This window comes from Saccopteryx leptura, chromosome 2 (genome assembly GCF_036850995.1).
Source record: "Saccopteryx leptura isolate mSacLep1 chromosome 2, mSacLep1_pri_phased_curated, whole genome shotgun sequence".
Classification (NCBI taxonomy): domain Eukaryota; kingdom Metazoa; phylum Chordata; class Mammalia; order Chiroptera; family Emballonuridae; genus Saccopteryx; species Saccopteryx leptura.
The window spans coordinates 255164974-255181584 of NC_089504.1; the positions used below are offsets into that span (position 1 = coordinate 255164974).

The 16611-nt window shown below is 46.1% G+C and overlaps 2 protein-coding genes across 6 annotated transcripts in view; one reads left to right on the forward strand and one right to left on the reverse strand.

Moving 5' to 3' along the window:
- The window catches only part of FIRRM (FIGNL1 interacting regulator of recombination and mitosis), a 45146-nt gene extending 36968 nt beyond the window's left edge, over window positions 1-8178 (reverse strand). For 3 of the 4 annotated variants that reach the window (XR_010749405.1, XM_066371426.1, XM_066371425.1), the window contains exons 1-4: window positions 7991-8178; window positions 3874-3913; window positions 2601-2689; window positions 464-568 (exon numbers count right to left, since the gene is read on the reverse strand). Coding sequence is in view for 3 of the 4 variants with exons in the window: in XM_066371426.1 (XP_066227523.1) it covers window positions 464-568; window positions 2601-2689; window positions 3874-3913; window positions 7991-8101 (345 nt within the window). In the remaining variant the exon portion in view is untranslated. The remainder of the gene's footprint in view (window positions 1-463; window positions 569-2600; window positions 2690-3873; window positions 3914-7990) is intronic. The other variant, XM_066371427.1, reaches the window with a different exon arrangement.
- A 49-nt stretch (window positions 8179-8227) lies between these two features.
- METTL18 (methyltransferase 18, RPL3 N3(tau)-histidine) lies at window positions 8228-10555 on the forward strand. 2 transcript variants are annotated; one of them, XM_066371429.1, is made up of 2 exons: window positions 8228-8389; window positions 9216-10555. In XM_066371429.1, exon 2 carries the CDS (start codon window positions 9410-9412, stop codon window positions 10529-10531), a length of 1122 nt encoding a protein of 373 aa, XP_066227526.1. In that variant the 5' UTR covers window positions 8228-8389; window positions 9216-9409; the 3' UTR covers window positions 10532-10555. The 2 variants fall into 2 exon arrangements, with proteins under 2 accessions (XP_066227526.1, XP_066227525.1); XM_066371428.1 differs by lacking the exon at window positions 8228-8389 and adding an exon at window positions 8871-8911.
- Window positions 10556-16611: the final 6056 nt, after the last annotated feature.

Below are 16611 nucleotides of genomic sequence, written 5' to 3' on the forward strand. Positions count from 1 at the left end.
CAATGCAAAATCAATGTTTCTGGAGTAATACCTTCAATTCCATAAACATAATTCCAGCACGGGGCCATCACATAAACCAGTGGTCCCCAACCTTTTTTGGGCCATGGACCAGTTTAATGTCAGAAAATATTTTCACGGACCGGCCTTTAGGGTGGGACGGAAAAATGTATCACGTGACTGAGACAAGCGTCAAGAGTGAGTCTTAGATGGATGTAACAGAGGGAATCTGGTAACTTTTAAAAAATAAAACATCGTTCAGACTTAAATATAAATAAAATGGAAATAATGTAATTATTTATTCTTTCTCTGTGAACTGGTACCAAATGGCCCACGGACCACTACCAGTCCTTGGCCTGGAGGTTGGGGACCACTGACATAAACAACACAAGCCCAATTAACATCACAAAGATTCTCACACTCTTAAGTTCCCTCCATCCCTCCTTTTCTAATATGTTCGACTTACTTGTAAAATATTCCTGAGACTGGTCTGGATTTCCAAGTTTTGGCTTGATAGTTCTCTAGCTTGACTGGTTAACTCACACATCATGTCATCAAATAATTTCACAGCCTGTAAAAGCAAAGCAGGTTATAAACAGGAATAGAAATCACTAGGAAAGGAAAGACATCGTTTAAAAAATCAGACAATTTTTATTTTGCATCAGTAACACCCTTGGGATATTGTCTAGTTTAACAACTGCACCTACAGAAGTTTAAAATATACATAGTAATTCTACTATACAATCTCTTAAAAAAAAAAAAGACCTCAGCCTGACCTGTGGTGGCACAGTGGATAAAGCATCGACCTGGAAATGCTGAGGTCGCTGGTTCAAAACCCTGGGCTTGCCTGGTCAAGGCACATATGGGAGTTGATTCTTCCAGCTCCTCCCCCCTTCTCTCTCTCTGTCTCTCTCTCCTCTCTCTCTCTCTCTCTCTCTCTCTCTCTCTCTCCTCTCTAAAAATGAATAAATAAAATTAAAAAAAAAAAAATTAAAAAAAAAAAAAAAAAAAAGACCTCAGACAGAAATCGTCATTTTCCATTTCTGTGATTTGAATCTAGTAACAACAATTAAAAAATTATTCAAGGTTCATTTTTTTTTTTTTTTTCATTTTTCTGAAGCTGGAAACAGGGAGAGACAGTCAGACAGACTCCCACATGTGCCCGACCGGGATCCACCCGGCACGCCCACCATGGGGCGACGCTCTGCCCACCAGGGGGCGATGCTCTGCCCATCCTGGGCGTCGCCATGTTGCGACCAGAGCCACTCTAGCACCTGAGGCAGAGGCCACAGAGCCATCCCCAGCGCCCGGGTCATCTTTGCTCCAATGGAGCCTTGGCTGCGGGAGGGGAAGAGAGAGACAGAGAGGAAAGCGCGGCGGAGGGGTGGAGAAGCAAATGGGCGCTTCTCCTGTGTGCCCTGGCCGGGAATCGAACCCGGGTCCTCCGCACGCTAGGCCGATGCTCTACCGCTGAGCCAACCGGCCAGGGCCTCAAGGTTCATTTTTTGGTGAACTAACAAATGCAAGCGCCACTCTACATAATAAAAGATAACGGTCTTAACCAATCAGCATTCACACGGGCGTGGACTAGGGTAATTCTGGACGTGGTAAAGCATTTGTGCTGAAGCTCCTGTTCACTTGTATTTCTAACCAGTTCTCCTTTTCCTCCACCTCCAAATACAATTCCTGGGCTAGAGGCACAGTATGTGACCTCAGAACTAAGTTTCTGTCTATGAAAAGTCAGCCACCTTAAGATCCTAATCCTAGGACCTTCCTGAACAGTCTGAACGGCCGACACATTGCAGGAAGCAGCGCAGAGGCAACAACACGCAGTGCGTAGGGAGGATGCTCTTTCCCACGGGCCTGCTGGTGCTCAGCACCGTTTTCCTCCACAGCGCTGGGCCTCCTCCTGCTGGTCAAGAACCAAGTCTAAGGAGCTTTTCAGATCGAGAAGAATCAAGTGAACAAGGGTAAAAGGAATTCTGTGATTATCTGAGTCAAAGCCAAGCTCAGAAGAAATCCATTCCAGAGTGTAGGTTACCATAAATACATGCTTCATTTCGGCACAAAGGTACCTTTCCTTCTCTCAGTTAAAAGAAAAGAAATGACTGCTTTTCAGAGAAAAAGTATTTCATGTCTAGAAAGTAATAATGTAGTCTGTAAATGTTAGTTATTGGATTTTACCAATATTCCAGCCTTCTTCATCCTAGGACTCCTTTAGTGAATCTTGGGTCCCTTCTCCAGACAATTCTATTCAACAGTTATTAATAAGCTCTACAGAGAAGACACAACAAAGGGACTTGCTAACTCTATCATCCATCCCAAATTTTCATTTAACAGCTTTAAAATACAAGAGCATTTAAAATTAACTACAAATAATGGAAATTCAATTAGTAAAGGATCCATACTATCTGAAAATAGTTTTTAATCACCTCATTACTCTAATACCACCATATTCTTACATGAGATCTATTTTCTACTTTTTCTGTAGGACAAATATGTTTGATAAAATAAAAAAAAAGCCACAATTAAGAATGATCTAAAACAGAGGTTAGATTTTTAATGCCTTTGTAACTTGTATATTAAGAAAATAATTACTATACCTTTGGCAGCACTTGTGAAAAGAAAGTCTGTTCCAATGTCAGGTGGTTCATGTGAGGTAAAAACATTTCTACAATAATTTTCAGAATTTCTATAAAGCAAAACAGTAACACATTTTGTAGGAATATTGTCATATCAGCCAACAAAGGTCACTGCTCTTTCCGAATGTGAGAATATGTAAGCACAAGCAACAGAAAGCACTGTACAGTTTCAAACACCATAATCTATGTAGAGAAATTAAGTAACTCACATAAACTGCAAAAAAAAGGGGGGATACCTTTGTCCAGCAAAGGACCAGTAAATGCATGTGGGTACCTTAACTAAGGTGGATCTGTGATCAGTTCAATGATTCTTATAGAGTAGTTAAGACCACAAAAAAATGTTTACAGCACATACTTTAAAGTTAAAAAGGCCCCAACAGAGTACACCAATTTTAACCCACATAAACACTGCGTGCAAAGCCTAGAGTCTGGCAGGAATACACAGAAATGAGATGAGAACATTCTCCATTCAAATCTTCACCCTTTCAGGCCCATAAATGTTTCTTAGTCATGTTTTACTGCATGTTTCAAATTTTCTAAAATAAATGTGTAATTTGTACTTAGGATAAAAACAATTGTTACTTAAAAGAATTAGACCCCAGCAGGCAACAGAGATTCAGTTATAAACAAATATCCCGCAGCCAAGTGAGATGTAACCAGGAACAGCGGACTCAAAGCAAATGTAAACCCGAAGTCCAGTCTTCACCCTCCACCTTCTCTCCTGGAAAAGACGGAAATTGCATCAAGCAGGAGCGATGGAGACGGACTGGGATTAGAAAGCCAACTCTTCCCACTGACAAATGTGCCATCACCTGAATGAATAATCAGTTTCCTGTACCCTAGAAACTCTTTTCTAAGTGCTGCTAACACACTGGAAGTTGAAAACAACAGACTGCAAACTGTGTTTCCTAGAGGTCTAACCACGGCTTAACAACTAACACAAGGTTTACACGGTGCTTACACGTTATTAAACAAAACACACGTGCTATCTACTGAAAACGGAATTTTAAACTACATACTGTAATTAGAAGGAATTCGGAAATTTAAGTAACTAAACGTTGCAGAGGCTATAACACTACAATAGGAAAAGATTTAATCTGGAGAAGACACAAAACTGTATCGCCATAAGTATGACTCAGATCTTAATGACATCACAATGAATCACACTATCAAGATAGTTTTCACTTGAAACCAAGTCAATACAATAAATTTTTAAAAGGATAGTTTTACTTACGAATATGTTCAATCCAACTGTCAGACTGTTGATACATGGAGTAAAATAATTAAGGAAGATCACAAAAATAGAATGCTCACATCTGAGAATAAATTTAAAAGCACTGTTCTTGAAGTTTCAGCAATGACCCGTAAGAGATTGAAATTAGACAAATTACTGTAATAATTTTACTTTTAAAAAGTTAATGCTTATTAGATAAACAAGTAATATTTCGAAAAAAATTTACACAAATTATTTTCAAAATTGCTCAGGGATACTCTTGCCTTTTCAAGCTGTATGTAGCTGTAAAATATTTTGGACGAATGACAAACAGTAAACCACAGATTTCTGGTCTCCAATGAGAGAAAGCAAGTCCTCCCTCATCAGCATGTCTATGGCATTTTCTGTACCTGTCTTAAGTCACTCACCACTCTCTATCTTTTGCATATCTCTCTCACCAGCCTTACCAGACTGAAACTCTTCTGCAAGTAGCAATAGGAACGTACAAAATGTCACAGTAAATTATCCTAACAGTATTGACTTTATAAAGTACAATGTGTCGGTAAAGTCATGGTGCACTTTTGACCGGTCACAGGAAAGCAACAAAAGACGATAGAAATGTGAAATCTGCACCAAATAAAAGGAAAACCCTCCCAGTTTCTGTAGGATGATGTGGCAGCATGTGCACATGCGCAGATGATGACATAACACTGTGTATACAGCGGAGCAGCCCACGGCCATGCCAGTTGAGATGTGGATGGTAGAGGAAAGTTCAGTGTGTTCTGTGGCTCGCTAAATTCGAATCCGTGACCAAAGTGCAACGTGAATATTGGCGCGTTTATAACAAAGCTCCACCACATAGGAATAACATTACTCGGTGGGATAAGCAGTTGAAGGAAACTGGCAGTTTGGTGGAGAAACCCCGTTCTGGTAGGCCATCATCAGTCAATGACGAGTCTGTAGAGGCTATATGGGATAGCCCTAAAAAATCTGTGTGTGAGCCCACATTGAACTGCACTGAATAGGTATGAAACTGGGAGAGTTTTCCTTTAATTTGGTGCAGATTTCACATTTCTAATGTCTTTTGTTGCTTTCTTGTGACTGGTCAAAAGTGCACCATGACTTACGGACACACTGTATATACTTGTATACTATCAAGAATTGTTAGAAATGTTATGTTGTAAAAACAATGTCATTAAAGAATAAGTCAACAAGAAAAATCAATATTCCATAACCTCATCACACTAATAAAATGCTTCTTCTGAAATGCTAAGGTTGCATATATATTTTTTGCAGCAGCATTCAAAATGAGGTATAGTCATCAACTTAATGGAGTCGGGTAGGGTAGAATTTGCCTTATGGATAAATTTCAGCAAAGGTCGCAAAAAAAATTGTAACCTCTTCAAAAATTAAACATACATTATGACTATGAAGATATACAAGACTGGAAAATACTGTATCAAATACAAAACATGAAAATAATTATGTTCCATGGATGGAACTGTGGATTTACTGCCAACTTAAATTTGTTGAAAATCGTGTTGAAAAGAGTATCAACTAATGGGACTTACAGGTCTGTAGAAAACAGTATTTTTAGCTCTTTACTCAATGTGTGCCAGGCACTGCTCAAGGTGCTGGGATAACACCATGAAAACACAACTCCTGCTTTTATGGACTTTAGTGTCGAAGGAAGTGAAAAAGGAACAAAACAAGGCGATTTCTATTAATGACAAAGTAGTCTTCAGAAAACTGAACAGGACCAAGCGATAAAAGTGTCGCAGACTGGGTTTGGGGGAACTATCTAAAAGTGAGGGCTCTGAAGGGGGCCAGGACCTGAACGATGAGCTGTGCACAAGGCTGGGAGAACAGACGAGGCTGAGGGGTCAGCCAACACGAAGACCTCCAGACAGGTGAGCCTCACACACTCATGGATGGAAGGTAACGCCCGAGACAGGAGAAGACAGCAAGCTTTGGGCCTCGAACATAAGCTGGATTTTATTTCTAATTTGTGAAGAAGACAGTTGGGCACAGGGTGGCTTAAAAAGAAAATGACGATCTTTCACTCTGGACTATTTTTGGAGAATGGACTGTAAGAGGCCGTGAGGAAGCTATTCATAGTCCCAGTGAGAGGTGACAGGGGTTTGGGATAAAGGGGCAGAAACTGGGGATGGAGGAAAGTGGGTGGATTCCAGACACAGTGACATCGGAGACAACAGAACTTGCTAACTGAATGTGGGGATTCAAGGGCTCTGAAACCATTTACAGTTAAGTCCTCACTTAACGTGTTGATACTCTGTGACTTAAAGTAACACGATGTGTAACAAAACCAATTTTTCCACAGGCTAATTCAGTAGGGCTCAACCTTTTTACACCTCGGGATTGGTGAAAGCAGGAGAATTATTTCAGGGACCACTAAGGAAATCATCCTGCGCATAAGCGAATTCGACTAAGATCACAGGGTCTATAATCTTCATACAGCATCCGGGTGGTTAACACTTTCATGGACTGGCACAAGATTCCTGGCAGATGAGCAGTTGAAAAACACTGGGCTAATTGACATAAACAAGAGTTAAAATTCCTATTTTATAATGAAATGACTCTGAATGAAATTATGCTATTTGACAAACCGCTGTATTTCAGTGAAGAAAACTGTGGGTAGAGCAGGATTGGGTCCTTTATTTATTTGTATTTTTCCGAAGTTAGAAGCCAGGAGGCAGACAGAGAGACTCCCGTGTGAACCTGACCGGGATCCACCTGACATGCCCACCAGGGGGCAATGCTTGGACCCTCTGGGGCATTGCTCCATTTCAACTGGAGCCATTCTAGCGCCTGAGGCAGAGGCCATGGAGCCGTCCTCAGCACCCGGGCCAACTTTGCTCCAATGGGGCCTTGGCTGTGGGAGGGGAAGAGAGAGATAGAGAGAAAGGAGAGGAGGAAGGGTAGAGAAGCAGATGGGTGCTTCTCCTGTGTGCCCTGGCCGGGAATCGAACCCGGGACTTCCACAAGCCGACACTCGACCGCTGAGCCAACCAGCCAGGGCTTGGGTTCTTTTGAATGTTAAGTGTGAGATGCAAACCAGGTGGGAATGCTGACTTTCAATTATTGAAGTCCCACTATAAATTTGAGGGGAAGAAGAGATACCATGTTCCTTATCTTTGTGACTCCAAAGCCTACCTCCCTGCCTGATACATACATGTTAGGGACCTGTAAATGTGTTTGAGAAGGATAGCTGTTTCCCAAGTCAAAATCCCTGAGGATGGCGATTCCGTAGGTGCAAACAGGCTAACAAAGGGCTTCGGTACCTAGTGGAAGTGTGCTCATGCCTAGATGAAGGACATCTATGGGACAGCAACATTTGTATTTGGCTTAAACTGTAAAAATTACTTGTGCAGTGCTGAGACTTTCTTGAGTGAAGGTCATTTTTAAGTAGTTTTATGTTGAAGGTGAGCACAAAGGCACGAAAAAAAATCACCTTCTAACACGAAGGGCTAGGGCTCCACTTACATTTACAATCACAAAGGCACGAGAACTATTAAGGAAGGGTCTGCGGCTGGACTCGGGGGATTTAGGGAACTCAAGCCCCGCAGGTGGAGCCCATCATGCAAGTCAGCCACGCCTCCCGGTCAGCAACACAGAGATGGCACGGGGAGGAGGGCGAAGGACATTGAACATGTGGCATAGACTTGGCACCGCGGCAGACCTGCGTCTTTGCCCCTCACTGTCCGGGGACGGCGCAGTCACCCCCCCCCCCCTCTCCCCAGTCCGGGGAGGGCGCGGTCACGTCCAGCACACACCGCAGAGATGACAGCTCAGCGCCTCTCTCTGCCTCTCCATCCCCGAGTCGGCGCCGGCCTCCTCGCGCTCCCGGGCGGTACTCCTCACTCTCAGTTGCACCGGACGAGGGCACAGACGCTCCCGGGAGCGAGGAATGGAAGGAAACGCCACTCCCGCCATCCCGGGGCGGGTCACCGGCGCGGTCCCGGCAGCCCCAAAGCCAGGACGCATGGTCCCCACGGGCCCCGCTCGCCCCCCGGCTCTATCTTGCTCACTCACAGCCGAGGGCTCGGGCCGCGGGGACACAACACGGCGCCGGCGCGACCCCCGCCCCACCCCCTCTCCCGGCGACAGCGAAGGATATGAGGAGCCGAGGCAGGACGGTCGGCAGTTCCTGCCGGCACAGCTCCCCGGGCCAGCCACTCAGTTCCTCCAGCGGGACGGCGCTCGCCGCAGCGGCGCGCTCCTGAGACATGCTTGCACCCCTGAACCCGCTTCAAACTGGTCCCGCCGCCGCCACGACCGGAAACGCCGCCGTCCCAGCAGACCTTGCGAGCTCTCCGCCGGCGCCAAAACCATAGAGAGGGAGCGGGCTGTGTACCTTATGGAAATCCGGACTGCACGCGGCTGGGGAAAGCTGGACTTGTCTGGGCCTCGGAGGACTCGACTCGCTGGCGCACGCTTTTAGACTGCAGGATCCGGCAGGACGTCGGAGTTCTCTGCGCCGCAAGCTGAGCTGTTGCCGGACTACGAGCATCCCCAGGTCTGGGTGGCTGTTTCGTGTTACGCTGGGGCGCTTTGGGGAGTTGAGGGAGCTTCGAGAAGCACATCTGGGGTGGGGTTGGACCCGGGACCTGCAGCGGTATGAAGGGGAACGCGCCTATTCACTTAAAAGGGACCCTGCTTTGCACATCTTGTGTGATGGGAATCAAGACCCACCTGCCAGAATTGCGCGATCCGCAGCAGCTTTAGCACCGTCGGTACAGCGAAGAGTCCCTAATGTCGCTCCCACTTTCTCCGGGCCTCCCCACACGTTCACTGACTTTGTGTTGTGTTTGCTCTGCCACCAAACCAGCTCTTGCTCGTTAACCCGAAACCGCCCCCTGCCCGTGCCCTCCGGGCTGCTAGTCTCCACTGAGTGCAGAGAGGTCGTCCGGATGAACTTGCACCAAAGCAAACCCGCGCAGGTTTTTACAGGGCTGCACACATACCTCAATCCACTCGTGGGTTCCAGTTCCCTGAAACAGGAACAGACGGAAGTGCGGAGGGTGTGGCGGTTGAGCAGGTGAATATGTCAGGGCAGGGTCGTGACAGGTGACAGGCACCAGGTGAGCTAGGCTTGCCATTTTCTGCCCGTTTGTCCAGCTGTTGTTGCTGCTGTTTTTCTTTGATTTGTTTTTACTCTTCATTCTCTTCTCCAGCTTTTGACCCCTGAAGGGTGTGTGTGTTTCCAAATCTATCTCCCTCACAACTTTTATAGAAAAAGCAACTAGCTGTATGGAGGGAGGGGGTATGGTTTAATACTATATTTTAAGGAAATGTGTCAGTGTGCTTTTTAATAACACTTTTATTCCCTTTTCCCCCCTTAGGAGTTAAAAAGAAAAGCAGAGACCTCTAAAAAATCATTTGGAAACATCTCTAAATATGTGTAACTGTGTATAAGCAGCTGAAGAGAAACTGACCCACTGAAGCTACTTGAATAACTGAGTTAGGATTACATTTGTGTCATCAGTTCTATCCAGAAGCTGAGGACTCCTCCTCTGAATAGAAGGGCTGGGCAAGGATGACCTTTCAATTTAATTTCACGATAGAAGGCCATCTGGAGAATGAATTAACATCCCTTGGGGATGGAGCTTTGACCCTGAATTCCTCAAGAGGGTCTTCAGTCTCAGAAAGTCAAAAAGGTAAACAGAGGGACACAGGATGTCCTACAGAACAGTTTGACTTGCCTCAGGGTCACTGGGGGGAACCCAAGTCTGTGGGAACAGCAGCGGCCTCTCAAGAGGCCTACAGCTCACTGGATGCAGCTAACAGGTCAGGGAACTTGGAGCGTCATGAAAATCAGCCTTGCCCGAGGCTTGCCAAAGAGCATGCCATGCCTAAAGATTTGAAGAAAGTGTTAGAAAATAAAGTCATAGAAACTTTACTGGGTCTCCGGCACGTGAACATACAGGTTGTGAAAACCATCTTGTTGAAAGAGAACTTCCCTGGAGAAAACATAGTTTCCAAAAGCCTTTCTTCTCACTCTGATCTGATTACCGGTGTTTATGAAGGAGGCTTAAAAATCTGGGAATGTACCTTTGACCTCCTGGCTTATTTCACAAAGGCCCAAGTGAACTTCGCTGGGAAAACAGTGTTGGATCTTGGCTGTGGGTCAGGGTTGCTGGGTATAACTGCACTCAAGGGAGGGGCCAGAGAAGTCCATTTTCAAGATTATAACAGCATGGTGATCGAAGAAGTAACCTTACCTAATGTCGTGGCTAACTCCATTTTGGAGGACAAAGAACATGATGGCCACGAACCAGACGTGAAAAGATGCAGGAAGTCACAGGCACCACAAGAACTGTGTCGATGCCGCTTCTTTTCTGGGGAGTGGTCTGACTTTTGTCAGCTTGTACTAACCAGTGGAAAACTCTTTGAAAAATATGATCTCATTCTCACCTCAGAAACCATTTACAATCCGGGTTATTATGCTACTTTGCACCAAACGCTCCACAGACTGTTAGATAAAAACGGGCGGGTGCTTCTGGCCAGCAAAGCACACTACTTTGGCGTAGGTGGAGGGCTCCATCTCTTCCAGAAGTTTGTAGAAGAAAGGGATGTATTTGAGACCAGGACACTTGAAATAATTGATGAAGGGCTGAAAAGAGTCCTAATTGAAATGACTTTTAAGTCCCCGTGTTAATGTTCACAGTGTCTCCTGTGTAAAATAAACAGAAAAACTAAAAACTCGTTTTGAATGTATAATTTCTGCCTTGCTATTATTTTTCCAGAAATCGGGATTCAGTGAAATCTATCTACTGGACATCTGTTCACTAGGGACTTTGTATGGCATCATGCTAAATATTTATAGCCTGGTGAGGTACATATCCTCATTTTAACAATCCTAGTAGCTAACAGTTTTCAGCATTTACTAGATGCAGGGCAGAAGAGCTTTACAATACGCACTACCATTGAATTTTCATTAACAGCCCTGAAGTAGGCAGTACTTCAGGTTATAGTTAGGTGATTGTTAATACCTACGTTTTATAGACAGAGAAATGGAGACTCAGAAGGTAATTCGATCCCCGTCACATTTCTCACCTTGAACTGGAATCTGAACTTGAAGTCTAATTAAAAGCTTTCCTGTTCCCGCCACCCCACTGTCTCAACCTCACCACTGCCTGTTCCCATCACATATTTCTCAGCACCCTTTCATTATTCTGCAACAAAATTCATGGTTAAAGAAACATATTTTTCCACATCTTTAAAAATTGTATGTAGTATATGTAAGTCCCTAATGTACATATAGCCATATAGTATGTATAATTATAATGTGGAGAAAATCATTTCTAATAAATAATGTGCATCTCACCGGTAAATGCACAGGTGTAGCTACAAAGAAGACGTGGTAGTCGGATGCTTATACCTAGGGTACTGTTACTCTGAATGCCACAGCTACCATTCCTGCCCCCTTACGAGAGGAGGGAGAACAGGCCTGAGACCTGGGTTGGTGAACTGAGGCACACAGCATTGGACAGAGTCCCAGCAACAGCCAGGATCAATGACTGAGACAAATCGGTATCTCTCGGTTCTCCAAGGTGAACTGGACTCCCAATGAGGTGTCACCAGGCCTGTCAGGAGCAGAAGGGACACAGGCCCTCCACAGGGACTCGGAACAATTCCAGCCCTTAGGGAGGGGTCCACTGAAAACAGGAGTCAAGCATAAGCCCAGTCCTGGGAACAGATAATTCTGGGGTGACAGGCAGTGCTACAGGGACACACCTGCCCAAGCGAGCTGGCAGCAGGAGACGAGACACAAGTGAATGGTCACAGACCCCGGAGAAGGATGCACAGTGAACTTTCTCGTGTAAACAGTCTAACTCAGTCATTTAAAGAGGCATACATATGTTAGGACAAGCTTTGGAGTTCAATACCTTGGGTTAAAATTCAGTTTCCACACCTGTAAGACAGGGTTTATAATAATAGTATCTCCCTAACCGAGTTCTTTTAAATAATAAGTTAACATTGAGCACTTATGGTGCCTTCCACAGGGTTCCTATCTGTGAACAGCAAGTATTATTTCCAAGAATTTTCATAATACTAAGTCATCCTGTTTGGTGTACAAATCCCAGTTCAGACTTGGGGAAAACAAGTCACTTCTAGACCTGGCATTGCCCAGTGCCAACCGCCATGCTCCCCCTCCACATACACCCGCCCCCCCGCCCCACCACCTCAAAGTTCTAAGTTGTCCCCTGGACACTTCAGCGACTTGGGTCATTAGGGACCGAGAAGAGCGCATCTACGAAGCTGCAGTGAAAGCTTCCTTCTAGAACCTCGGCCACGGCCCTGCTGTGCTCGGCCTTGAATTTCCATCGGTCAGGTGTGCCCGTACCCTTCGTTCCGTGTCCACTGCCCACAGGTGCCTTTCTGCCCATGGCTCAGAAATGGAGAACCGGGAACTGTCACGCTTCCCTGTGTCAAATGCAGTCACTGAGGACACGCTGCAGGGTCCTCAGGGGAGGTGAGGTCCGCCACTCAGCTAGAGAAGTAACACTTTAAGAGGAGGAGACAGATCTTCATTTTGCAGAACCACCCGTAGTGTTGCTCAGGTACTGCATGAATAGCTTTTGGGAAAAGAGGAACAGCCAGGAAACTCCGATGCCATGATTTTTTGCCTCCACTTTGCTCTCAGTTTCCTGAACCTCTTGTGTTGATGGCGGCCATGAGCTTGCTGATATTAAGGCTTTTATGTTAAATGCTGATATTAAAGCGCACATTCAGAAATCACCATGATCACATGGGTGCAGCCCAGCACGGAAGTTGCTCTGTGCCATTAGACCATCGATGATTTCAGCCCAGGGACACAGCTCTTGTCCAACCAGGATGGTCGGGGGAAGCCAGGGTGCACTAGGTGTTGGCTCACAGTTCCCATTTCTGTCTCCCTAAGCAGTTAAAAGGGAACTCAGATAACCCTTAAAGGAGGTTCATCGCCTTTAGAGAAAGCTGTCAGAGGACAGTGCTTTTTCAGGTGAGGTCTTAATACTCTACTACAGCAAAGAAACTAGGTAAAAATGACAGTAATAGCCAACAGGTTGGTGACTGAAGTATTACTGAAGAAAGTGGGCGTTCTCCTCTCACAGAACAGGCGAGTGACCAGTGAAGTTCTGCTGTTCCGTGTGTAGCAAAGGGAGCGCCACAGTCATCCTTCCCCGGGTGCCCTGACGGGCAGAGGGGGTGGAAGGCTGGCCTTGGGCCGGATGTGTCTCAAACCTCTGCGGTAGAATCCGGGGAGCTCGGTCTCATGGACCCCGACAGCTTGGCCATGCCACTGCTGGCCTCCCTGGGGTCTTCATGCAAAGGGCAGGACGCTCCTCTGTCCTTTAGGCAGATTCCGCCCCATGTTCAGAGACAGGAGGCAGCAAGTGCAAGCAGGCCGTCTTCACTTCCATTTGTCCCCTCACCTCTTCTTAGCGGCCTGGTGGCCTCCTCCACGAACTCCCACAACTTTCTGGCTCAGAAGACAGAGGAAAACAGGCAGTAAACGGACGGTCCTCAAGAGACCTGCGGGGCACCCAGCAAACACAGGAAGTGGGGGCCATACGAGATCGTACTTTCCTTCTTGTTCCCTCAAGGTGATCTACAGTAGCCTCTGTCAGGGGCACACACGAGCCACATGGGGTGGACCGGGCAGCAGGTGACCTCAAAGGAAACATTTGAAGTGGGGGTTAGAGCAGGTGTTCCCACCTGACCTCCCCCTGCACACTGGACACTGCAGCGAAGGTTATCGAGGTGAGCGCTCAGGTCAAATGGCTTCCAATACCTGTCCCCACCCAGGACTCTCACAGGTCCTTCAGCCATCTGGCTGCACAACAGCCACAGCACAATTCTGAAGGCCCCCAAACATGTCCAGTCGGCCATGTCGTATGAGGGCAGCCCTAGCGACTCTCTCAGCCCGCTCTGAATGTCTCCAACAGCTCTCACCAGGGGTATGCGCCGCCTGGTCCCAACAGAATGGACGTCTGTCATTCTAGCAGCCCGGTCATCTCTCAGACTGAGGCTACAGGGAAGTCAATACCCCTTAGGATGTGTTGACAACAAAAATCTGTCACTTGGAAAACTTGATTTGGCCCAAGACATAAACAGAAGAAAAAAAAATATTATCCTCTGTTCATGGATATCTGAAGTTGGAAAGGCTTGTCCAAATTCTTTATGTGTGTCTAAGACATCCTAGAACTCAAAACCCTTCTGTCGATCTTGGCTACATAACGTCCGATGAATTTCTATAAACTTGATTCTGAACTTGTTCTCAATAGCATGAAACAGAGGGCTTGGGTTGAGAGGGAGTATTTCTAGGGGAGAATTTGTTGTATGCCAGGGTAGAGGACAGACCAGATGCCCATGGGGCACTGGCACACCACCTCCTCATTAACCAGCCTCTGTGCCAGCTTTGCTGTTATCGTTGCTCTCTCCTGCCCTGTCTCAGAGACTTTGGAGGAAGCCGCACTCGCAGGGAGGTGGCTGCTTCTTCCCTGAGCTTACCCACAGATTGAGCTCTGTTTCCTGTTTGCCTCACGGTGTTCCAGCTTCTCCGGGATTCTTACCACAACCACCAAAACAGATTCTCTTTTCTAAGGAAACCACCACAGAGAAAGTTTTTCTAGGAAGAACGGCACACATGTTTCTGAGGATTTTAGTTTATCTCACAGGAAGTGTGTTTCGAGTCTGGATTTTAAACCCTAACCCTCCCATCTCTGAACTCTGTGGCTGTTGTCCATTTTCCTGGAGTGGAGGAGAGATCGTGTTCTGTAACACCCCACCACCAGGCACTTAGGAAACTCTTCCTCCTGTGTCCCTCCAGCCTGGGAGGGGGGGGCAGCAGCAAGAGAAAGAGCCGTAACCAGAGTCAAAATCACTAGAGGTTTGGCCCTGGCCAGTTGGCTCAGTGGTAGAGCATCGGCCTGGCATGTGGAAGTCCCGGCTTTGATTCCCGACCAGGGCACACAGGAGAAGTGCCCATCTGCTTCTCCACCCTTCCCTGTTTTCTTCCTCTCTCTCTCTCTCTTCCCCTCCCACAGCCAAGGCTCCATTGAAGCAAAGTCGGCCTGGGCGCTGAGAATAGCTCCATGGCCTCTGCGTCAGGCACTAGAATGGCTCTGTTGCAATGGAGCAATGCCCCAGATGGGCAGAGCATTGCCCCCTGGTGGGCGTGCTGGGTGGATCCTGGTTGGGCGCAAGTGGGAGTCTGTGTGTCTGCCTCCTCACTTCTTAATTCAGAAAAATACCAAAAAAAAAAAAAAAAAAAAAAAAAAAAAAAAAAAGAAAAAAAAGAGTTTCCCCAGTTCCCCACTGCTAACTTGACCTGGCTGATTTATTCAACCCGCATCACCAGAGAAGAGTTTCTCCAGTTCTAGCTCATCTCTCCCCGGATGAAAATCCCTAATAGCTTCCCATCTTCAAAGACTTTGGTGTCCAAAGTATGTATGAGACACCTAACATAGGGGGGAGAAAAAGTTAGACTGCACATGTGTATCAGTTTGTGTGTTTGTTTTAACCCAAAACAGAAGACATGAATTCTTTTTTTTTTTAAGTTAACATCTTAATTTTTATTTATTTTTTTATTTTTTTACAGAGACAGAGAGAGAGTCAGAGGGATAGACAGACAGGAATGGAGACAGATGAGAAGCATCAATCATTAGTTTTTCGTTGCGCATTGCGACTTCTTAGTTGTTCATTGATTGCTTTCTCATATGTGCCTTGACCGCGGGCCTTCAGCAGACTGAGTAAGCCCTTGCTGGAGCCAGCAACCCTGGATCCAAGCTGGTGAGCTTTTTACTCAAGCCAGATGAGCCCGCGCTCAAGCTGGCGACCTTGGGGTCTCGAACCTGGGTCCTTCCACATCCCAGTCCAATGCTCTATCCACTGCGCCACCGCCTGGTCAGGCAAGACATGAATTCTTGACACAACAGGAGGTCAGTACAATCTCTGAAAACTCTGCTGGCATAGCCACCTCACTCTCTTTGTACATTGCCTTGGGTCCCCAGAGACCACGTCTATAGGGAAGAGGACTCGTGAAATCTTCATAAAGAGGTGGGAAAAGTGGGGTCATCGTGGAAGACTTTCTGGGGGAAATTTTGAGAAGGACTGGCATTGGCACCCTGATCACTCCAAGGGCACCCGGCCCTCACCGGAGGATCACTCCGAGGGCACCCGGCCCTCACCGGAGTTCTGGAGAAAGCCCCAAGTGCCTGAGAAAGGATCGGCATTGTGTTATGTCACTCCTTTACCTGAAAGTTTTCAGTAGCCCTCTGTTACTTCCAGCGTGGAGTTCGTATCTAACATGCGTTCTAGACTCGCCTTAACTTAACCGAGACTACCATTTCCATCTTGTCTCCGGAACCCTGCTCTAACTAGTCTTCCAAAAGAAAGCAAACTTCCGTTATCACAGGTTACTCACCCCGTGATGAGGACCTGAACTTCCTTTTCCAAAATTTTATTTTTCCTTTCAGTTTTATTGCGATACAATGGACACGCAGCGCTGTATAAACTTAATGTGTACAGTGTCATGACTTGACTTGCGCTCATTGAGAAACTAAATAAATTTAGTTAATATCCCATTATCTCGTATGGATACACCCCCCCCCCCAAAAAAAAAAGAAGAAGAGAGAGAAAGAAAAGAAAAGAAAAAAATGTTTATTTCCTTCTGATGGGGACTTTCAGGATTTACTCACTTAACGACTTTTATATATTCCATGCAATAGTATTAATTATAGCCATCACAGTGCA